Here is a 25,284-nt window from a genome sequence, read left to right on the forward strand (position 1 = left end):
CAGAACAGTTAGGACCATTCAGAATCAACTGAAGTGAAAGTGACGGGGAGCTGAGGGGAACACAGATAGTTTGACTTCAGTCAGACAGAATAAACATGATGAACCGATAACCTGTGATTCCCAGCCTGGGGTTACTACTGGAGTTTTAGGTGTCCTGGAAAGTTATAATACCGGTCTTCAAAAAGTCTACAGAAAGCATAGATTTCCACATAATGCTGCACGGCTAACGAATTAATCAAGTTTCTTTGGTTTAGCCTGGATTTATATCCATTCAGTTTGTGGACACTAATGAATTATTTATGTCATGTTGATCAAAAGTTCTGATATGATTTGATTAATGAAACATTGAAAAAAATAGTAAAACCAACCATTTTTAACCTTACACTACTATCTTGAGGTATGATTGACATACATTAAAACCACCTCTTAATAAATGCTTCTTGTTAATCAAAAATTTGAAAACGTATGTCCACTGGAGGAAAAAAGACATAGCCCTTGATGTGAACTGAATATTACTGAGACTTGGAGACCTTCAGAACTTCCTGAAGATGAATCGAAGTGCTGCCTACTTTAGAGAATTGGACTAATTTAATTTGGGAGTCAGCAGATTGCTGTATATCAGTCATCATATATACCGGTGACAAGACCACTTAGTTCATTCCCTTTTTTAGATTCTGTAAGATTATTGTGTTCCAGTGAAATTGATTTGCAAAATGAGACATTTTATTTTCTGTGCTTTTGTTCTATCATGTTTCTGATTGGTCATAAGCATCTCACAGAAGTAAGAAATGTGGCGATTCAGAAGGCAACAAGCACATTTATAATTTATAGAAAATATTTGAAGGACTTTTTCATGGCCCAAATCATGAAAAGTAGTAGTATTGTTTTAAGTATAATTATTAAATTATAATACATTAATGTTCTTTCTTGCAACATATTACTCTTATTCTTTTTTTTTTTTTTTTTTTTTTTTTTTTGCGATGGAGTCTCACTCTGTCACCCGGCTGGAGTACAGTGGTACGATCTTGGCCCACTGCAACCTCTGCCTCCCGGGTTCAAGCGATTCTCCTGCCTCAGCCTCCCAAGTAGCTGGGATTACAGGCTCCCGCCACCACGCCTAGCTAATTTTTGTATTTTTAATAGAGACAGGGTTTCACCAGGTTGGCCAGGATGGTCTTGATCTCTTGACCTCATGGTCCGTCCACCTCTGCCTCCCAAAGTGTTGGGATTACAGGCGTGAGCAACCAGCCGTCTGATTCTTAATTTTATGGTTTATGTTGTACCTCCCCAGCTGAAGTATCTCTTTTCTTTTTTCCCGCGTGTTTAGTGTTCACTCATCTTTATAGCATAGCTCAATTGTCACTTCATGAAGCCTTCCATAACCTTTGTAGCTCCATTAATTATATTCTTCTGAGTGTTTAAAACACTTGCCATATGAAACACTATTTACTTTGGCTTACATTCTTACTATCTAATCGGCCATTTCTGTTACTAAATCTTTTTCTCAGAGCACCTGGGATAGTCTTGTGTCTTAGTAAAATCAGTTGATTGATTTAACTCGGTAGAGTAGAGGCTGATTAAAGTAAATAAATCTGGTTGATGCCAACAAAATTTTGGTCCCCTCAATTTTTTGCTCTCATTACCTGCAAATTCTCCCTGGCCTTCATATTTGGCAACCATTGAGGAGAACAAGGCTGTAAAAGTAGTTCATGTACTTGATATTCTGAATTGGAATTAAGCAGTGTTGCTTAAGTAGGACTTGCTTTTCTGGGATTTCTTATGCAACAAATAATGTAGTAACTGGAAATCCAAGTTCAAGACACTGGCAGATTCGATGTCTTCTGAGGACCCTTGGCTTCATAGATGATGCCTTCTCCCTATATCCTTACATAGCAAAAGGGGCCAGGCAGCTCTGGCCTTTTTTTGTAAGGCCAATAACTCCAGAAACCTCATGACCTCATCACCTCCCAAAGGCCCCACCTCTCAATACTATCACATTGTGAGGCTAGGTTTCAACATATGAATTGTGGGAGACAAAAATTCAGACCATAGTATAATATATCAAGATTACTTAAACTCTTCTCTACCAAACTCATTAACTTTTAGGTTAGCACAGTATTTTCATTGATATTTTGGTTTCTGGAGTTATTACTAATTTTCTTGATCTGATGTTATAATTAAAAAAAACCTGAGGACTTTGTACATGAAATGAGACTGAGATAAGGAAGCTGATTCAGAGATGGAGATTTAAAAAGAGAGAGATGCGAGATTGAGATCTGCAGTGTCAAACTGACAATAGCCAGGAGTCAGGAGATATTAAGAGACTATATCATCTGTGATTGTTAATGATTATTTATTGTTATTTATAAATACTACTGTATTTTATATATTATATACATTGTTTTAAAAATTATTTATGTGCCATTTCTTGAAAGAAAAATGTCTAAGCTTGGGAAAATATTTATTGAAAAATGTGGTTTGTACATCTGAGGAGTGTATCTTGCACAGTAGGTGCATAGATTTCTTCCTCTTCCTGTTCCACATGGCCTTAGCTTAGAGGCTGTGTGGCCATCACTTAGTATTTAGGGTAAGACTGGTGCACAAAATCAAAGACAGGTAACCTTGGTATAAGTGTAGTATGTAAATAGCTTTTCTATGTCTAATTCTTGTTTTCTTCCTACTTTTTCAGGAGGTCAATTTCAGTTCATTTCAACTATCTTTACATATAATAGTGCTTTAGTAACAGGCATGGAAGGAAAGAGACATGTCCCTAGAGTGTTTTCTTGAAATCTAATAGATGATTGGAGTATTTACCATGCAGTTGTGTATATACATAAGCAGTGAATTTGAGAGGAATTTTTAAGCTATAAAAAAAAAAGCATTGTGTGCCTTATAGACGCGAGTGAGAAATGTGGAATATGGCTGATCCAAAGGGAATGAGTTATCTCAATTGATTAATCACAGTCAGTTACAGATTGAACTCTTTGTTCTACTCTTTGCTCCCTTCTCACTATTGCTCTTGACTAGTCTTAAGAAAGAAATGTGGAATATTTTCTCACGGCTTTGGGATTTTATAAATTAGAATACTAGTGGTATGTAAATACAGCAGGTACACTACTGTATAAACCAACATAGGAAGCCTTCTTTAAAGGGAATTGTTTGAGAAATTTGAACACTTGGATAATTTGAATAAAGGATTGTGATAAATGATCAAATGAAAGAAAATCAGGTTACTCTTTCTGCTTGATAAAGCAATAATTTTTTTTTAAAGGTAAAAATTATGAGAATGATGAGGATAGTAGTTAGCATTGTCTTTCTTTGATAGGTTTGTTAACGATCATAAAACTGATTTATTTAAAGACATGTCTTTTTATAACTATTTTATACTGTTGTGTCTGGAAACAAATATTGAATTTCATTTGTCATGTGGAAGAAATCAACTAGTTTTAACCTTTGATTTATAATAAATCAACCACTTTCATTTATTGTCTAATACTGGCAATGATCACAGCCTAATGTATCAAAACTAACAGAATAAAAATTCTCCAAATTATATCCAGACTTTAAGACACTTTCTAATTATATAAAATAAAATATTTTGGGCAGTCATTTTTTAACTCTGAAACTATTTAAAACTCCTAATTTAGAATATCTTAATAAATACCCATTTTCCTCTTTTTTTTTTATAACTTGGTAAAAATTGAGTCCATTGTTTTCCCAGAACGCTGTTCTTAAACAAATGGTTACCTCCTTCATTAGAACTTTACTTTTTTTAGTATTTCAAATTAAGAAAACATTAGGCTTGTAACATTGTCAAATCTTGGTGGTCTTTCTTCCACGTTTTTTGAGGTCGATTATCTAATAGGCCATCAGTTAATAAAGCTATTCAGGAAATGACATCATGCCACATGTGAATATCCTGTATTAAAAATTGTATCAATATACTATTTTATAATTATGAAATGGAATGAATTTTAGAAATAGAAAAGGTGACTTTTTGTGCATAGGTCCAAACTGTGTTTTGTTTTCATTTCAGAATTTCATAATAACTATATTGTCTCCATATCTTAATTGTGTTTTTTTATAGCACTTTTGTTTAGTAATTTGTATATGCTTGGCTGTATTCTCAGAGGCTGTTTCTATTTAATGTTGTCAAAACAGCTCATAAAAAGTGAAAATTCGGTCAGACTAGTTATTTGATATTATATATGAAATCAAAACAACCTGAAACATTATCTTTTAATTTAAATAAAGAACCCCAAATTTTAATCAAATGTATGCAAAGGCACATAGAATATATGACTTAATGTACAACCTTGATTAACTTGATGATGGAAACCTGTTCCTAGGGACCTTTACTTGAATAAATGAAATATCAAGAAAAAATACTAACTAAAGAATAATAATTTAATAAGTAAGTAAGCTATTATGATCTTCAATCAGTCCTGAGAGAATCATGGTTGAGAATTCGAAAATTTCGACCAGTAAGATCAACACTGTTAAAAAAAAAAAAAATCAGTATTTTTTCTCCATATTTTTTATATATCTGGATCATTTTATTTAGCACTTATTATTGCACTTTCCTTTTCACTTTTTAAACTATGCTGTTTTATTTTTCTGAGACATCTGATTTACTGAGGAGGAAAATGGAAATGTGGTACAGAGCCCAAGGGTATGACGGCTTTAAATGAGTTTCCATTTCTGTTTTAACCATCCCTCCCTATCTTACATCTGTTCCTTTGTTGCACCCTTTGGTTTAACATTATTCTCCTCCCCAATTTCCTCTTCTCCTCATTGTGAACTCGTGGCAGGGTCTGCTTGGTGAGCTCATTCTCTTACAACAACAAATTCAAGAGCGTGAAGAGGAAGCGCGCAGAGCCGCTGGCCAATATAGCACGAGCTATGCCCAACAGAAGCGCAAGGTGATGGATGGTTTAAGGGGGCTACCGATACATTCACACTAATCAGCCATTTCTGCCAAGATCATGTCACCTCAATCTGTTCATGGACTCCAAATATAAGAAATTAATTTGACAAAGTGAAAATACAAAAGATGCATCATATAAATATGTAACTTTTCTGGAGTGGGTAGTATAGGTAAAGCCAAAAGAAAAAAATTCAAGCAGAGGAATTTTGGTTTCTGAAAATTAGGTTGTCTGTAGGGTCCCTGTATTTATATTTAGAACAAAATTAGGAATTTTTGTTTATGTGGTCCAGTTATTGAGTCACCCTAAGTTTGTAGGCATCTTACCTACCTACTTGCTCCCCAAGTTTTTATTTCTAAAATGAAAAGCATTGCTGTAGATGACCAGTTTACACTAAAGAATAACATTTATTTATTTGTTTTAGCTAAAGTATATGGACACGGAACATTCATATTGTAGAAGAAAATTATTTTGACTTTTGGGCAAAAGCATGTAGTTCTTATACACTTTGACAAACTCATTGCTTACATTTTTCACATTAATCAAAGTCAGCACAAATAAATTTTCACCTTGGACCACTGAGGGTTTGAACACTGGAAATCTGATATAATTCTGGTTGCTAAAGAACAAGTTCTAATAAAAGCATAAGTCTATACCAATATGTGGCTGTTGGTGCAATCAGCAGGTCCGTAAAAATATGATTTTAATGGTTAGGTAATCCCACAACGGAGATCCCAAAGTTCATGTTTGGAAGAGACTTTTAGGTCAAAGTGAAATAAGTGTAATGAATTTAAAATTATACTCTGAGATCTTGAAATCAGCTAATTATGTTACATCTTATTAGATCAGAAAAGTTTTGAAGTTATATACAAACGCTAGTCAGGAAAAAAGATTCAGTCATGTAATTCTTGGACATTCTACTATTTAAATCAACGAATATTATAGATTATGATTTAGTGCAGTAATTCTGCTGGCTAACCTTATCTCATTTGGTGGTGGTTAGTACTTCTGAGTACTCACCATTTATTTATGTTTTCAGCATCACTTCCTGGTTTTTCTCAATTCCATGGCTGTGGAATCAATTCCTATGTATATTTAGCTTCGGTGAGCAAAAACATAGCTAGAAAAAGAAAAGAAGTGAGTTTCCTACCTGGTTAAATTAAAGTCGATGTGTTAAGCCAAGGAGGACTTCTTTTGAATGGTACTTTAACAATCCCTGTTCTGTATACTGTGAATATATCATTTAAATAGCCTAATAAATTGGATGCTTAGGCTGAGCCACCTATACTTTAGTTTTGTTACGGAAAGAAGGGAGAGGAGCAAGTATGTTCTTATATGTTACTTAGAAATAAGAATGTAGCTGTAGTTACACGTTGTTCTTAAGTTTTTTTCGTAAGACAACTTGAAATGAGTCCCATAGGCCTGCTATTTAACATTCTAAGATATGACTTAAGGTTAATGATGAGCTTTTGAATCTGACAATTCAAGAGATATCCATAATGAATACTGATTCATTTTCTACATTGCTGAAAGCTAATGTTCATTTTAAGCCTACTTTAGTAGCCTTTATTTGGGCTTAGAGATGTTATTCCTCTTTCTGATATTTATTGGGTTATCTGTTTAACCCTTTTATATCCCCCTTTCCCGATTTGTAAATTAGAGACTGGCAAGACTTTTTACCCTGAGTAGAGCACCAAACATGGCTTGTTCCTGCCCACACTGTAGTTACCTTGAGGGGAAGTAAATGGAACTTTAAAAGCAATTTATGCTCTTTTATAGTGAAATTATCCCTCTTACTATCCCGAAAGACTGTTACCTTACAATATCCTCCACTCCTTTCCCCCTGTAGTTACTATAGAGATGACTTTTCGGTTCTTCACTGCCATAAAGATCAAAATCCTAATTCATGAGATTTTTATCATTCCAGGCATGTGAGGTTTACTTGATGCATAAAACCACAAGTACTTTTTGTTGTTTTTTAATTGTTTTTTCTCTCTTATCTTCTTGAAAGTCTAAGTAGATCATCATTTTTGATGTCTTATTAGTAGCAACTAATAAATTTTCCCTGTATCTTCTCAGCAAAAGAACTCAAGCAGAGACAGAAGATTAGAACTACCATTGGTAGTTTTGCTTCCTATGGATATGTTCACATACATAGAAATTTTTACAATGACCTTTTTATATATGTATTTCAGAATTTCAGAATGGCCTCAATGCCTTAATAGGAAGAAATACTTGAAATTTTTAAATTAGGGCTTGGTTTTGTGAGGAGCTAGTAAAGGTTTTTCTCTTTCAGCTTTAGCTTGTTTCTGCGGAGGATTCCGCTCTTTCTCCATCAGTTTCATAGCCCTGGAATTGTAGAAAAGCTCTTGTTTCAAGACCATTGATATCCATTTCTGTCAGGGTGAGTTTTAAATTTATTTCATGATGCAAACAATATATTGAACAACAGGACATGAACTTGTTCTTGTTGTAAGTGGCTGAATTTTATCAGTAAAGCACATCAAAATAAAATATACCCCAATTGCTAGTTAAGACCTAGAGTGACAGATTGAAAATAGCTTGTGTTATTCTCTTAAGAAAATATATAAAAATTATCATCTCATCAATCTTTAATGTTTGTTTTATAAATCTAAATGTTTTTATCTTGTTTCCTAGGAAATATTAGGTCTAATTTTTTACTTTACCACCAGCTGTCTTTTATTTTACTCTTTTTTTGAGACGGAGTTTCGCTCTTGTTGCTTAGGCTAGAGTGCAGTGGCACTATCTCAGCTCACTGTGACCTCTGCCTCCCGGGTTCAAGTGATTCTCCTGCCTCAGTCTCCCGAGTAGCTGGGATTACAGGCACATGCCACTACACCAGGCTAATTTTGTATTTTTAGTAGAGACGGGGTTTCTTCATGTTGGTCAGGCTGGTCTCGAACTCCCGACCTCAGGTGATCCGCCTGCCTCGGCCTCCCAGAGTGCTGGGATTACAGGCATGAGCCACCGCGCCTGGCCAGCTGTCTTTTAATATAACATTATGATTAATTGTGATGTTCCATTAAACTAAGCGGAGAGGAAACATGCTGGTAAACCATGTGTGAGTTATTCATTGTACCAGAAAGGCAAATGATACATTTTATCCTAAAATTCAAATTTATAAACATCTTAACACTTGTGATCATTAAATACTACTGATCTAGCATATAAATTATATTTGTAGGCGGGGCGCGGTGGCTCACGCCTGTAATCCCAGCACTTTGGGAGGCCGAGGCGGGCAGATCACGAGGTCAGGAGATCAAGACCATCCTGGCTAACATGGTGAAACCCCATCTCTACTAAAAATACAAAAAAAATTAGCTGGGTGTGCTGGCGGGCACCTGTAGTCCCAGCTACTTGGGAGGCTGAGGCAGGAGAATGGCGTGACCCCGGGAGGCAGAGCTTCCAGCCTGGGCGACTCCATCTCAAAAAAAAAAAAAGAAATTATATTTGTAATATTCTACTAACCTTATATCATTTTAACTTTTTATGTAACTTTTTTATTTTACCAAATTAAGTTAACCTTTTATAGCCCTTGGCTTATACTAAACATCCTAACTTTTTTGTTTAATTGTATTAGTTTTTAAGTTATTGCCCCAGATGTCAAGTAATGTTGGATTTTCTATAATAATTTAGGATATATTGCATGAAGTCAGTTAGTATTTACATTTAAAACTAAAACAATTTATACTAATACAGTTTATACATTTCATACTAATTTAGCTACAGTTGGATAAATATTTAATGGAACAAAGTAAATCAAAGTACCTTTTCAAATGAATTGGAAATTAAATCCACATAACAATTTTTTATGACCACACTATTACAGTGTGATGGCATGCCAAATGATCATAATGTGGAATTATGTATTTCTTCATTGGCTTTCAAGATTCTGTTCTTTAGTTTGTGGGCTCCTCTCCAACTTGCTTGTCTCCTCACAGTTTAGGCGACTGTTTATAATTCTTGTCCATCCTGCATAAACACACACAGTCAAAATGAAAAAAAGCTTCTATCAGCAGATCTGTGCTTGCTGTACAGAAATGGGAAAACAATTGAAGTTTGCATTATCTTTTTTCTAATTACCAGATCATTTTTGGAGCTATTTAGGCATAGGCTTTTAAGGAAAAAAGAAAAAAAGAGTGTACCTTTTGTTTCTAGCAAGGGTTGTTATCTATATTATTGAAATAAAAAATTGGGGAAAATTATGATAAAGTATTTAGAAATAGGAATTAAAATCTTAAAATAACTTTTCATAGCATGGACAAGACTTATTAATGTCTACCTCAATAAGCAAATCATTTAAAAATTTTTCATGTATATTTGCTGCCATGATGTGTTGTGATTGCTTAAATAACCAATGAATGAAGATCAACAAGGATTTAAATGAAGAAGAATATGGATTTAACTATTTTCTCCTGTGAAATAAGTTCATATTTACAAGTTTTGATTTTCAGAAATTAGACAATTATTTTTAAAGGCTGGGATGACAACTTCTGCCTCTTACCAAGAAGTCAAAGCACAGTTATGTGAATTCATCATAAATCACATCATTTTTATTATATTTTGTATTTATAATTGTATTGTGACTACTTTAAAACCTGTTATAAAATAAAATTGTTTTTTAATATTTTATTTTAGAATTATTAGCATTAATAACAATTTGAAGTAGTTTACACAATACCTGTGAGTTTTATTTTTGTTTTATATTGAAATTAATTTTAGTTGCTTTACTTGGCTTCATTGCTATGGATGCATTCTCTGTGTTATGAGTTAGCAGATCTTTCCTTGGAACTGAATTTAAAAGCAAGCATTTGGCTCCACTTAAATCTCTGAAAATGCAAGTTGTTCTTTGCATTTATTACATAATTCGCTACTTATGGTACAGAAATGGATACAATACAAAAATATTTCCTTATAAGATACACTGTGACCAATGAGCTTTTTAAATAGCTGTAATCAGTAACATGTATTTGACTTTTCAAAACACATTTCTGGAGGGATATCAGTGCTTTATTTCCCCAAATATCTGAATCCCTATGCTTTAGTACAAAACAACTTCTGAAGAATTTAGTAACCATATGTGTTGATCTCTTGTTTTTCTAACTAGTCTTTCATAAGAAATGACTAGAATAGCAACAGGAAAATGATTGCCTTTTAAGGTTTTTGTTTCTCAATATAAAATTTTGGTGAACCATTTTTATTGATAAATACAGGTATTTTTACTTAAATCACTTGATTTAAAATTACTTTGATTAAATATGCATATAAAGTTAGTTGTTTTTAACTCTCAATACTTATCAAAAAAATTTAACTTGCTGTGCATTCTGTATAAACCTAATTCTATTCAACTAAAATTATTTTAAACATTTAGGTGTCAGACAAAGAGAAAATTGACCAACTTCAGGAAGAACTTCTGCACACTCAGGTAATCGTGATGACTAAGAAAAACTAGGGACTTTTAAAAATTGTATTCGAATGTAACTTTGGTGATATGGACATTTATTTTTTCAACAGAGCAAAATTTGGAATGTGTAATGATAGAACCTTATTATTATCGATAGATGCAAAAGCTAATTGAGAAATAAGGAATAAAGACAGAACTAGATAAGTATGGAGTTAACTCATTTATATGTAAAAACCTATTTTGAGTGAATCTTATGCCCAAAAGGGAGAAAGTGGCTTGTCCTTATATAAACTTATGCTTGCATTTTTACATTGATAAGCTAATACAGTTAAAGAAATTCGAGTTGAGTCTACCACATCGTTCTAGTGGGCTCTCAGGAACCTTTACTTTGCTTCGCAAGTCTGAAAGCAGTCAGACAATGCTTATCTAAAGCTCTTTCTGGCACTACTTAGAAAAGCTATTTTCTTATAGTTGGTGATAAAATTATTACTTTAAGGACCTATTTTGTGCAATGTAATGAGTGGGTAACATTCTAGTACAAAATTACCCTATCACAGCCAGGCACGGTGGCTCACGCCTGTAATCCCAACACTTTGGGAGGCCGAAGTGGGCGGATCACTAGGTCAGGAGATCGAGACCATCCTGGCTAACACAGTGAAACCCCTTCTCTACTAAAAATACAAAAAATTAGCTGGGCGTGGTGGCGGGCGCCTGTAGTCCCAGCTACTCAGGAGGCTGAGGCAGGAGAATGGCGTGAACCCAGGAGGTGGAGCTTGCAGTGAGCCCAGATGGCGCCACTGCACTCCAGCCTGGGCGATAGAGCAAGACTCCATCTCAAAAAGAAAAAAAAGTTACCCTAACACTCAATCATCAGTTTTTCTATATAGGTGATACTGACATGGCATTAATTAACTTATTTTTTAAAGTTCAAAGAGTTACTATCAGCTGGGCATGGTGGGTCATGCCTGTAATCCCAGCACTTTGAGAGCCTGAGGCAGGAGGATCGCTTGAGCCCAGGAGTTTGAGACCAGCTTGGGCAACCTGGAGAAACCCCGTATCTATAAAAAATTTTTAAAAAATTAGCCAGGTGTGGTGGTTGTGCCTGTAGTCCCAGCAACTGGGAGGCTAAGGCGGGAGGATCACTTGAGCCCCAGGAGGTCAAGGCTACTGTGAGCCATGATTGCTCCCTGGCCAATAGAGCAAGACCCTGTCTGGAAGAAAAAAAAAAGAATAAGAAAAAGAGTTGATCTTGGATCTCTTTTTTGTGAAAAAGTGAAACGACTACAAGTTGAGTATCTCTTATCTGAGGTGCTTGGGGCCAGCGTGTTTTGGATTTCAGATTTTTGAATTAGGGATAATCAGTCAGTAGTATGTTTTGAGTCACAGGTTTCTTTGGTATCTATTTATTGAGTCTCAAACCTCACTATACGCTAGACTCAACTGTGCTCTGAGTGGCACTATATCTATGTTTTTAAGGGTTCCTAGCCAGGTGATTCCAATCTGCAACCAGGGGTAAGAGTCATTGGTCACAAAGCATAGCCTCTGGAGCACATTAGAAATGCACATTCTTTTTTTTTTTTTTTTTTTTTTTTTTTTGAGACGGAGTCTCACTCTGTCGCCCAGGCTGGAGTGCAGTGGCGCGATCTCGGCTCACTGCAAGCTCCGCCTCCCGGGTTCATGCCATTCTCCTGCCTCAGCCTCCCGAGTAGCTGGGACTACAGGCGCCCGCTACCACGCCCGGCTAATTTTTTGTATTTTTAGTAGAGACGGGGTTTCACCGTGTTGGCCAGGATGGTCTCGATCTCCTGACCTCGTGATCCACCCGCCTCGGCCTCCCAAAGTGCTGGGATTACAGGCGTGAGCCACCGCGCCCGGCCAGAAATGCACATTCTTGACCCCATCCCATACCTACTGAAGAATCAGAAACTCTGGGATGAAACTCAGCAATCTGTTTTTAAATGCCCTCAAGATAATTCTGATGCATTCTAAAGTTTGAGAATTATTGTTTTAGAGCTTTGAGAGACAGCTCAGTAGCACATCTCTTCAGGATGGCTACAAATTGGCATCTGTACAAAAATGTTTCCATCCCCAGAAAATGTAGACCCCAAAATTGATTTTGGGTTTACAAAGAAATGAGCCAGTGGAAATTCTACCATCTTATATGCCTTGATACAAACCCTTCAATTTGTGCAATTGTAATTGTCAGCCACTAGCCACTAGGCACTGATAGACTTTATTATAGAGAATTCACTGGGTTATCTATATCAATGATGTCCAATAGAAATATACAAGCCACCTATGTAATTTTTAATTTTTACATTAAAAAGGGGTAAAAAGAAATGTGGAATTAGTTTTAATAATATATTTAACCCAGTCTATCCCAGATAGTATCATTTCAACATGTGATCAGTATAAAAAATATTAATGAGGTATTTTACACTTACAGCACAACCTCACTTCAGACCAGCCACATTTCAGGTGCTTGATAACTACATGTGGCTAGTAGCTGCCGTGTTAAACAACGCAGATCTAATCCTTAGATACTACCAGAATTTTGTTATATATACTATTACTAGATATAAATGAATGAGTTTATGTAAAAATATGTTTATAGTAGAGTCTAGCCAGTAGTTCTGCCTGTCTCATACTATGTAGGTGTTCAATTATGTATGCGTTCTTTTAATTTGGCTTGAGTTGGACTTGCTGTAAGGATAGAACCATGATTTCCTGTTAATTACTTTGTTCTTGAAAGATTCCAATAAGCTAAAAAAAATTGTAAGGAATATTTTTTATTATAAAAGGCATATTATATGTTGGACATAAACATTCTGCTGGTTGTAAGAATGGGTTATTTTTAATAGTTTTCTCTATGTTGTTAATGTTTAGAGAAGAAATAAAAGCTGGGAAGACAAATTAGAAAGGATCAAATTTATTTGAGACGGAAAATGTGTAGACAAGCAACTACTTACAAAAAAAAACCTGTTTAGACATATTAGTCTTCTTTAAAAATCTGTTTTTATATCATTCTTTTTGGGTTTTTTGTTTTGTTTTGTTTTTTTGTCAAGTAGTTGCTTGGCTACACATTTTCCTTCTCAATTAAATTTGGTCCTTTCTGATTTGTCTTCCCAGCTTTTTTTGTCTTCGCCAGGCTGGAGTGCAGTGGTGCAATCTTGGCTCACTGCAACCTCCGCCTCCCGGGTTCAAGCGATTCTCCTGCCTCAGCCTCCCTAGTAGCTGGGACTACAGGTGCCCGCCACGATGCCTGGCTAATTTTTAGTAGAGACAGGGTTTCACCATGTTGGCCAGAATGCTCTCGATCTCTTGGCATTGTGATCCGTCTGCCTTGGCCTCCCAAAGTGCTGGGATTACAGGCGTGAGCCTCCGCGCCCAGCCTATATCATTTTTTAAAATATTAATATATTATCTCTGGACATGGAAATATAACAAAACATAGAAGAGTTTGAGCCTCTGACAGCCCTCTATTCAAAACCCTGCTCCTCTACTAGGTGACCTTGGTCAGGCTCTCAGATATTCCTCGCTCTTTATTCCTAGTCTGTGTAATTCCTGCTTTATGGGGTTTTTGTGAAGGCTAAGGGAGTTAATGCATTTGCAACACTTACTAAGGAGTCTGTCACATAATGCATGCTTGGGTACTGCTAGCTATTATTATTTTATAGCATCTTAATTAAAATCTAAAATAATGTGAAGAAAGGGAAGAATTTGAATTTTTGTTAAGTGGCCCTGTAATGTGAAGACTTAAAATTTTGATATAATAGGAAATATTCCCTTCTAGAATGTACTGAAGAACTACTTCTTTAAATTCTTACGTTTTCACTATTTCAAAATAATTTTTTCATGTGAGTAGCAAGGAATTTTCCAAGTGAAATTCTTAATTATGATAGAAAATTACAATGATTTCCACTGTCTGTAAGAGATAATAGTCATTGTTTATTTTATTCCTAATGTTTTCATAGATGCTTTTAAAATGTAATACATTTTAAATAGGAGATATGACTTCAAGATTTTGGAAGATTTTAATTTAGACTTAATACTATTTGATAACCCATCTTTTGCTTATATAGTTACACTTATTATTTTGTTGCAGTTAAAGTATCAGAGAATCTTGGAACGATTAGAAAAGGAGAACAAAGAATTGAGAAAATTAGTATTGCAGAAAGATGACAAAGGCATTCATCATAGAAAGCTTAAGGTATTCTAAGTTTATCTTGTTTATTCTCAAAATTTTACCGCTTAACATCGTGTGTTCATCAGTACCAGTTTCTAAGGAGCTGTAAACTATTCTGTCATCCTTTTCCTTCTAACCTAATGTGCTTGGAGGATGGAGGGTCTCTTCCTATATTAAGACATTTTATAAGTTGTAGTCTCCAAATACTTGTTTTATACTATGCCCATAAAATCTTTACACTTTTAAGAGTTATTTCGTGTGAATCAGTTTATTTTTCTGAAATATCTAGTTTATCTCTAGGCTTAACTTTTACATAAAATTTTATATAAAATCAGAATTGTTAATTGATGGACATGTAAGTGACTTATCATCATTGCTTTACTTGTATGTCAGTGAATGATTAGACCACTTCAGTTTTTAAAAAATTAACACTTTTCTTCTAAGGAGAGCTTTCTTAGGCATTTCAAAGAACTTTTGAAAAAGTGTGTGCTGGTATTGTTACCATCAGCACATTGGTGAACTTATTTACCAATAAATCAAGTCTTACTATTCCCCACCCAACTAAGCCACATGTGCTAAATTGAATTGAAACAATTATTTAACTTAAATCTCATATAAGTAAGCAGAGTTTATATGTAGCAAAACTGCAGTAAATCACGGCATATACATTCTGTAGTCAAGGTCCAAAGATAATACAGTTCTAGCTTAACAAACATGCATTAGTAGCTTTGACTGTAAATCATGACTGCATAAAACAGATAACATGACTATTTACAAGTGGCACTTAGAACTGAGAAAAGTCATTTCCAAGTGCTAATATATGTAGAGTTTACCTCAGAAACAGTATTTTCTCTCATAAAATGCAGTGGCAATTAACATTTTTTGTTTATTTTTAGGCTGGTGGGTTGGCAATTGCTTGCCATTTAATTTTTTCTAGGGATTAAGAAATGAAAGGACCCTTAAGCCATCATTTTGCTCCTGCCTTAGCATTAAAACTTATCCATAATTATTAAATGCTTGATGGTACCCCTTTTTTTCAGGCCTATGTATTTTTTTGTTCATTCATTCATCAAATAATTACATGAAGCTTGTTACACACAATGCAAGGCACCACATTCATTTCTGATTCTACAGCAAGAAACTATACAGGATATTTGCCCTTGCTACACTCATATTTCAGCCTGCCCAGTTGTCAGTGGGTGCTTAACCACCCTTACTGGTTTAACAGTCTTCCTGGTTTATCCTTTATTCAGATGCTTGCTTGCACGTGCTCTCTGTCCTCTCTCTTTCTCTCTCATGCATGCCTCAAACTTAGCAAGGAATAATTTCATTGTCAGTTGGTTACCTGACCACCTTTTTTTGCCTTTTTGGTGTTAATGGTCTTTTCTTGCATTCAGTATTAGCTCATCAGTATTAAGTAATAATTTCCATCTTATTTAATTAGAATGTTAGGAAATCCTGAATTAATTTACTTTATTAAATCGTTGTATATAAATAAACTGAATGAGAAATGGACTTTTAATCTGTACCGTTTTAGTTTTTACGATGAAGATGTATTTATGTAATTTGAGAAAACAGTACAATGATTATGGAAAAACAATTTGAATTTATCACTTTTTTCTCTTGACACATCTGTTATATTTTTTTCTTTACTTTTACTGTTTTATATTATAACTTTTTAAAATTTTTACAGAAATCTTTGATTGACATGTATTCTGAAGTTCTTGATGTTCTCTCTGATTATGATGCCAGTTATAATACTCAAGATCATCTGCCACGGGTACGTGAAAAATTGATAGTGAACTTGCCAATTAGCAAAAAAAGAAGCAGCTTAGCTTCCTAAAAATTATGTGTATATATGTACACATACACATATATACATACTAGATGTAGGCATTTATATTTTTTATATAATCTTACATGTTCCAAGTAATGTCTTAAGCAATATTATTTGACTATTTTAGTTCATTATAAATATTAATAAATATAAGTACATTATATTTATGAGTTACTGTATGTGTTATAAAGGAAGATATTTGGCTTTATATGTCTTAATATTAGTAATATTTAAATACTGAACAGTGGATTAAATTAGCCATATGCGTGAAATTTAAGCTAATAGAATTGAAAATGTGTTTGTAAACAGTAAACTAGCTCTGGAAAAGATTTATGGAAAGTTAATAACCTGGTTTTAGAAATACTGGTTTAAATTAGCACAAGCTTTTAAAATAAAAATTAGGCTATAAACAGTGGATCCAGTTATAGTTTTGCTGTTCCTGTTTTCAATGTGCACACATGCATCAATCACCATTTTTTTATGGATTTTAAAATATTTTTTCACCTGTAGAAATTTTAAAAGACTAAAAAACTCAGAGCAGCATTACAAATAGGTTTTAATTTTAATTTGGTATCAGAAAAATATGAATAAGTGTTCTTTGTTTTGTGGGAAGGTTGTTGTGGTTGGAGATCAGAGTGCTGGAAAGACTAGTGTGTTGGAAATGATTGCCCAAGCTCGAATATTCCCGAGAGGATCTGGGGAGATGATGACACGTTCTCCAGTTAAGGTAAGAAAATAGGCCGTCTCAATGAGGTTCCTTAGGAGAGTAACTGCTTCAATGAGACCTGTTCATTGTGTTGAAATGAAGACTTTTAACCAAAGAAAGAATTGATACATAGTGTTTGGAATGATCCCTGGTGTGGAAATCAGTAGAAGGCACAGCCAGGAGGCCAGTGTGGCAGGAGCTGAGTGAGGGGAGAGTGGTACGAGAGGATGACAGAGACCCAGTTGGGAGGCCTTCGGATTTTATTCTGAATAAGATAAGAGAGAAGTTAAGAGAATGAGAATATTGGAAGTGGAGTCAATGAATATAGATAATTTTCTAGTTTTATTGTGACAAAAGAGCAGAGAAATGAGGCAGTAGCAATTGAATATTGTTGAATTAAGGGAAGGTTTTTAACCCTTTTCCTGTTTAGAAAAAAAGTGCAGCTCAACACCAGTGCTCATTTAATTTTACGTAAACACACTCTCTGAAGCTGAAGCAAATCTGACTAATTTTCAGTGTGAAAATAAAATATAAAAACTGTTCTTAGAGTTATTTCTAAACAGTACTAACATCAGAATCATCCCAATCATCAGAATGTCTGTTTTTTAAAAGTCAGATTTATCAAATCAATCTTCGGCCAACAACTTTTTGAGAATAATGTAAACATTCACACATAGGAATTCTGCATTTTCTAGGATTTGATATTTTCAGCTATTGAAAATTACTATATTTTGTAAATGGACGTACCGCTACTAAAAACAGAATGCTTGAAATAGAATGATGTCTTTTGTTTCCAAAGTCAGTACACTAGAGCTATGTGAAAATAATCATAAAAGTGAAGATATTTTATGGCAGAGTTATGTTGGGGCAAATGCTGCAGCTGCAAGCGCTGCTGGCAAATATTGTCGTAGCAAGTGGGAAAAGGATTAAAGATGTTTATATGCTGATTATAATGATCTAATAAAGGGGGGAAATGATGCAAGAGAGAGGGAAAATTGCAAGAGCAAAGTTACTGAGGTGAAGGAGATTGTGACTTGGTGTACTAGTCCATATCTGGGAGCACTGACAATTTCTCCAGGGTCACAGGAAGAAGGTATGGGGCTGCAGAGTCTTTCATTGAACAGATATTTACAGAATGCTTAATATGTACCAGTAGCATTCTAGGCAATATGTTGGTAAATAGCAACAACAAAGAAGATCCTTGCCTTAATGGAGGGTATGTTCTAGTAGAGGGAGACAGATAATAGATAATAAATGTAATACATAACTGTATAGTAGGTTAGAAGGCAATAGTGTTGTACAACAAGAAAAAGCAGAACCAGGCAAGGAGAATGGGGGTGCCAGAGTATTCATAGATTGCATTGATAAGGTGGCATTTGAACCAAGATTTGCAGAAAGTGAGGGAGTAGTCCTGAGGATATCCTGTGTCCAGCAAGGAGAATAGCTGATGCAAAGCCTCTGAGGCTGTTGTGTGGCTGTCATGTTCAAGGAACAACAAAGAGGCCTGTGTGGTCAGGTCGGGGTGAAGAGCTAGCCATGGTCGGGGCAAATGATGACATTAGAGGAATAATGAAGAGCGGGGAGGAACAGATCAATAAGGCCTTATAGGCCATTGCACAGACTTCCGTTTTAAGTAAAATGGAAATCCAGTGCAGGATTTTGAGCAAAGTAACAAAAGTGCCTTTTAAAAGGCTGCTCTTTTGAAAATAGTTGTAGCCAAGATGTAGAACCAGGGAGTCTAGGCTACTGGAGTATCCAGGTGATACTTGGGCTAGGGAAGTAGCAGTGAAACTGGTAAGAAATGGATAGATTATAAATGTGTTTTGAAAGTAGAATTAACAGGATTTCTTGACAGGTTTGATATGGAGAGGGGAGAGAAGAAAAGCAATGGGGAGAGAGAGAGAGAGTGTCAGTCATCAATGATGCCTCCAGGGTCTTTAGCCTGAACAAATTGAAGGATGTAGTTTGCATGGACGTCTGTCAGTGGATCAGGTTTGGGGGAAGAAGATCAGGAGTTCGGTTTGGGACTTGCTGAGTGGTGATAACAAGCAGTTGGGTATACAAGTTTAGACAGAGGTGTGGGCCAGAGACATACATTTAGGAGTCATGATCAACTATCTAAAAGTAGTATTTAAAGTCATGATCTTACTGGAGAAGATCTTCAAGGGAGTGAGTAGAGATAGAGAAAACACAGAAGCAAGCAGTATATTCTGGGCCCTCTGAACATTAAGATGTTGAGGGAAGAGAAAATAACAAAGGAATGTGTGAAGGCCCAACCAGTATAGTAAGAGGGAAAGCAGAGCAGGACAGTGCGCGCAAAGTCAGGTAAACAAAAAGAAAATACGGAGGAGGAGGGAGTGCTCAGTGAGGTCACATGCTGCTGATCCATCAAGGAAGGTGAACATAGAAACCAGTCGTTGAGTTCACCAGTGGAGGCAAGGAAGGGGAACGTGTGGAAGTTTCCTTCTGATTGCTTCCGCTTACTCAGTGAAATACTAAGCCAGGTGATCAGCTGTTAATTAGAAAGGAGAAGAGATTAAAGACTGAGGCAGGAAGAAAAAGTGAAGTCTGTTAACAGATTGTGGTGACTCTAGGAGTGAATCAGTGGAGAAAGTCAAGTGATATTAGGATTACTGAGGTGGACTGAAGTCCCTTTAAGTTCTGTGGACATAAATTTTAAATGAATCATTATGATTGTGTTTTGTTTTTTTCATGTTTAGCTGGTGGGGGTAGGTGTAGAATAATTGGAAGATTGAAATTACCAAGAATTATGGCAAGAATAGTGGGAGAAAGACAGTGAGGCTGATGCTGAAATCTTCAAGAAATGAAATCTGTTTACAAGTGCAACAGGGTATGGGCAGCCTAGTGTGATTCATCCAGATTGCACTTTTGTGGGTCTAGCTATGGATTGAATCGTGTTATGTGTTACTAGTTCTGTGTGACTGTACCAGACTTTACATATCCATTTTACTATCGATGGGAATTTGGGGTACATCTAACCTAGAGAAAAAAACAAAATGAACCTCAGACTACACCTCATATCCTGTTCAATAATCAGTTGTAAAAACATGGGAGAGAAACCTACCTTTTACATTGTTACTAGCATCCTAATTGTAGAAGCTGTGGATGATACTTCAAGAAGAAATTGATTTTGTTTTGGCAGGCAGGGCGTGAACAGATTTCCTTGAAACAGATGAGGCTGGTCTCTTTCTGGTTTGTCATTAGTCCCTTAGTGTTTACTAGAGCTTCTCCTTGACCAACCCTGAATTCCAGTTTTTTGTTTCCCTAGAGCAGTGAAAGTGCCAAAACCCCAGCTTAGCATTTTAACCTCCTTAGCAGCTTCTTTCTGCTTGGTTTCTTAATATGTGAATGCCGTGAAAGGAAATTGTGCACAGGATGTAGGGTTTTGTTTTGGAGGTTTATTTCTGCAGTTCATTTTTCTTTGGGATTGTGGCACCTTAAGACGTGACTGCTTAATAACTCGGAATTCCAATCTTGTCTACTCAACCCAGTGAAACTACTACACATTTTAAGTTTTTCTCTTGGGCCTTTGCCCTGTGCTACAAATCAGCAAATCCTCTGATGGAAAATAGCTAAACAGCTTTCCAACAGCTGTTTATTGTTTTTAAATTTAGCCTGTTTAGCTAATCTCAGTAGAAGGAATTGTATTTTTAAAGTAAAATAACTATAGAGGAGCTGGAAAAGTGTCAATTAGGCGTTTAGAAGTTCTTGTGAAACCACTGACTGTTAATATACATTGATATAACATTTCTTGGCTGGGTGCGGTGGCTCATGCCTGTAATCCCAGCACTTTGGGAGGCTGAGGAGGGCGGATCACCTGAGGTCAAGAGTTCAAGACCAGCCTGGCCAACATGGCGAAACCCTGTCTCTACTAAAAGTACAAAAAACTTGCCAGGTGTGGTGGCGGGCATCTGTAATCCCAGCTACTCGGGAGGCTGAGGCAGGAGAATCACCTGAAACCGGAAAGTGGAGGTTGCAGTGAGCTGAGATCATGCCACTGCACTCCAGCCTGGGCGACAGAATGAGACTCCGTCTCAAAACAAACAAAAAAAACAAACAAAACAAAATTTCTTACCCAAATATCACTCCTTGAGTGAAGCCTGTCGTACCTCCCTTATCATCAGTTCCATTCTCTTCTGTGGCACCCTAGGTTTTGTCACTCTCTTCTATTATGTCTGTGTATATTTCTCCCAGCATGTAATGAGGTCTAAAACCGGGACAGTCAGCTCTGTGTTTCCCCACCTACAACACCTGACACATAGTTCACTCTCTATAGAGGTTGAATGAATGAATTGTCCTTTACCTAAATTCATCTTTGAGGTTAAATGCAAGGTTTCCTTTTAGTGTTTCAAGTTTTAGAGAGATGATTTTGGGCTTAGTGCTGTGTATAGCATTGACTGGGGAAAGAAAGAGGCAGCAGCATTTTAGGTCATAAGCGATATAAAGGAACCAGCATTCTTGTTGGGAAATCACAACATATATGACATATATACAAACAATACAAATACAAAATTATTGTCTTGTCAGAACTACCATGTTGACAGCTTCAGGGGGTGCCCCAGCAGTAGTGTGAAGGGACTCTTGGATTTGTGCAACGCAGTAGCCCTGTCTACACCACATACGGGCTGTGGGAATTAATATTACTTATAAATACATCATTACCTCTCAGTTTTCTGTTACTATCAGGTGACTCTGAGTGAAGGTCCTCACCATGTGGCCCTATTTAAAGATAGTTCTCGGGAGTTTGATCTTACTAAAGAAGAAGATGTAAGTAAAATTCATCTAAGGTTGATATGTGTAATTTTATAACCTGGATGAGCTTATAAAAGACAGTTAAAGAATATTTGTGAATTTAGATTTTCTTAGGATTTTGTGTTTTCCATTAGCTTGCAGCATTAAGACATGAAATAGAACTTCGAATGAGGAAAAATGTGAAAGAAGGCTGTACCGTTAGCCCTGAGGTAAGGGTTGCAATTCATTTCAGTGACGTTTTATGGAAAGTAAATGTTTATGATGTCAAATAAATCATAATCTAGGTATTGATGTTTAGATTGCTGCTATCTAGATATGTAGAGCTTTTTTTAAAAAAAAAATCCAAATAATATATCATTTTGTGGGTAATTTTCCAGAATAATTACTTTTAGGATCAGAGAAAGAATACCATTTTTGTGAGCATCTTATCTGAATGGATGAGATATAGAATTTTCAGAATACATTTCACCAAAAAAAATTCTTAACAAATTCCCCCCAAACTTTAGCATTGTTTTATTTTTATTTTTCCTGAGTAGACCATATCCTTAAATGTAAAAGGCCCTGGACTACAGAGGATGGTGCTTGTTGACTTACCAGGTGTGATTAATGTAAGTATATACAAAACATGTATTTTATTTTATTCTTATTGTGTGAAGCATTTATAATGACATTTAAAACCTTTTTCTTTAAGACTGTGACATCAGGCATGGCTCCTGACACAAAGGAAACTATTTTCAGTATCAGCAAAGCTTACATGCAGAATCCTAATGCCATCATACTGTGTATTCAAGGTAAATCATATCAAAAGATTTTAATGTACTGATATGTTTTCTTCTTTAGCAATCCAAGCTTTGCATTAAATAGTTTGTGTTATGTAAACATACAAGATAAATGCATTTTTGCCTTCTCTTCGTATTCATTTTATTAGTAAATTGAAGTTGAAATTATTTTGATAAGTTTTACATAAGCATCATTGAAATTTTTATCGGCTAGGATTTCTTTTTAGTAAATAACGTAAATGTATTAAAATCTTTCTTGCTGTAATGTAGACACAGGGGTATAATTTGTACTGAGTTTTAAAAGTCTACTTTACATCTTAAAATTCCACAGTGTCATTTTTTTATTTTTTTCAGATGGATCTGTGGATGCTGAACGCAGTATTGTTACAGACTTGGTCAGTCAAATGGACCCTCATGGAAGGAGAACCATATTCGTTTTGACCAAAGTAGACCTGGCAGAGAAAAATGTAGCCAGTCCAAGCAGGGTGAGGTCAAATTCTTTGTTGCAAGAATAGATTCTTTGTTGCGAGAATAGATTCTTTGTAAAAGCTCCAGCTGTGATAGGGATTTGTTATTTAAAAAAAACAAAAACAAAAACAAAAAAACACTTTACAACTAAGATTTATTACAATGAAAGGATAAAGCAAAATCACAAAAGGAAATGGTACATGGTATGAAGTCTGAAGGAAACCAGGCTCACGTTTTTCCACTAGTTCATTCCCAGTAGACTCACACAGGGCACATTTAATTCCTCCAGCAACAAGCTGCTTGTTAGAGACTCAGCTCCTAAGGTTTTCATCGGAGGTTAGTCATTTCGGCACCCTCATGTACCAAAATTATTTCATACTCCCAAAAGGAAAGCATATGTTATAATTAAACCACATTACTTGAGTAGTGAGCCACTGTTATATAAGGAAAGGTTTATATCAGTGTAGGGAACTGTTTACCAGTTAAGTTTTCAGATACCAGCCAAAGACAGGCAGGCCTTTTTAAGGATAGTAGTCTCAGGCCTGCTGTGTTAACCCTTTTCTAGGTAGCCACCATAACCTCTGCTCTGCTTTCTTTTTAAGGGTAAGGCCTGCCATGGCATTAATGGTTCTGATATGGAGAAGGGGAGAAGTGAGGTAGAAACAAATTTCTATGGCCTCCTCCCCATCTTTCTTCATTCCTTTCATTTCTTTCAACTCTAGGATAGTGAGTTTATATTTCTTCTGAGATGCAACTGAAGCTTATTTCAGTCCTTTTTGTATAAAAGATTCAGCATTAGCTTAGGTGTAACTTGTCTTAAAGGAGGGATTCTCATCCCATTATTAATCTGAATGGGCTTCAGGGGGTAGAAACTCTAACATATGTGAAAGGTCTCTATGCAAATATGCATTTTTCTGGGTACATAGTCTTTTTTTTTTTTTTTTTAATCACATTTAGAAATGGATTTTTGATCCTAAAAGAGTTGAGAAGCAGTGGATCCAAATACTAAAGAAGAAGGTGGGAGGGGAGGAAGGAGTAAAAGAAGACAATCCAGCTTGGTTAGAATTTAGATATTTGAAGAAAGTATGGAAAAATAATAATAGCTACCATTTATTGAGTGCTTCATGCCTGGCACTGTATCATATTGTCCCATAATCTCACCAACCTTTTTGAAAAAATTAAGTTGTTTACTTAAGGTCGCATAACTACTAGGCAGCAGAGCAGGAATTCAAACTAAGGTCTGTCTGACTTTAAAGAACTACACATCATTCCGGGTTTTCGATACGTGTGTTTTAATAATACATTTTCAATATAGTAAAATTAAATGTATTTTTTTCAAATAGCAATGGAAAAACATTTTAAATGCTTTTGTGCAGATTTATTTAACTATATACATGTATAGCATTATTTTGCTTTCTAAATTGTATATTACGCTTTTAAAACTTATGTAAACTATATCTCACATTAATTTTTCCCACTTTTAAAAATAGATTCAGCAGATAATTGAAGGAAAGCTCTTCCCAATGAAAGCTTTAGGTTATTTTGCTGTTGTAACAGGAAAAGGTATGCAAAGATGGATTATAATAACTTATTTTTAGTTTCTGTTGTTTTCAAATAATAAAGAGTAATTTTCTTGATGAAAATTTGACCATCATTCTTCCCCAGGGAACAGCTCTGAAAGCATTGAAGCTATAAGAGAATATGAAGAAGAGTTTTTTCAGAATTCAAAGCTCCTAAAGTAGGTATCTTGTTAAAACATTTAAACATTTTACAGTAAGAGAGTAGCTTAAATTGAACTGTTTTCACTTAAAACATCAGGTTTTATAACTATTAGTTTAACATCGGATTTCTAGAATTTTTCCCAAATAGTGAACTGTATCTAATAAACAAGTCCTTAGCTACTTTTTGACAGAATTGAGAGCAGTTTATCACATGGTACAATACATACTGGCATGCTTCCTTGGACATGGGCACTGAAAGACAACATAGATATCTGCCTCTTACTTTATTTTACTTATAAAGTGGTTTTAGAAAATCGACGCTTTCACTTTTAAACGTGTACATATTTCTCTTACAGTATTAGGGAAGATTGGAGTGGGGTTGTCGAAGAAGTATCCCTAGATATATATTGACAGGAGATAAGATAAGCAAAAAGAGCTAAAGGCCAGTTGTATTACTGTATACT

At 35.4% G+C, this 25,284-nt stretch overlaps 1 protein-coding gene across 4 annotated transcripts in view; it reads left to right on the forward strand.

Annotated features, from left to right (window-relative positions):
• The window catches only part of OPA1 (OPA1 mitochondrial dynamin like GTPase), a 104,977-nt gene that overhangs the window by 28,047 nt on the left and 51,646 nt on the right, over window positions 1-25,284 (forward strand). For 2 of the 4 annotated variants that reach the window (XM_003807652.6, XM_003807651.5), the window contains 12 exons: window positions 4,812-4,922; window positions 10,318-10,371; window positions 14,456-14,560; window positions 16,230-16,316; window positions 16,987-17,100; window positions 21,787-21,867; window positions 21,987-22,061; window positions 22,389-22,460; window positions 22,544-22,643; window positions 22,986-23,116; window positions 24,590-24,662; window positions 24,765-24,837. In XM_003807652.6, the coding sequence (XP_003807700.1) occupies window positions 4,812-4,922; window positions 10,318-10,371; window positions 14,456-14,560; window positions 16,230-16,316; window positions 16,987-17,100; window positions 21,787-21,867; window positions 21,987-22,061; window positions 22,389-22,460; window positions 22,544-22,643; window positions 22,986-23,116; window positions 24,590-24,662; window positions 24,765-24,837 (1,076 nt within the window). The remainder of the gene's footprint in view (window positions 1-4,811; window positions 4,923-10,317; window positions 10,372-14,455; window positions 14,561-16,229; window positions 16,317-16,986; window positions 17,101-21,786; window positions 21,868-21,986; window positions 22,062-22,388; window positions 22,461-22,543; window positions 22,644-22,985; window positions 23,117-24,589; window positions 24,663-24,764; window positions 24,838-25,284) is intronic. The other 2 variants (XM_003807650.7, XM_003807653.6) reach the window with 1 other exon arrangement.

This window comes from Pan paniscus, chromosome 2, assembly GCF_029289425.2.
Source record: "Pan paniscus chromosome 2, NHGRI_mPanPan1-v2.0_pri, whole genome shotgun sequence".
NCBI classification, from domain to species: Eukaryota; Metazoa; Chordata; class Mammalia; order Primates; family Hominidae; genus Pan; species Pan paniscus.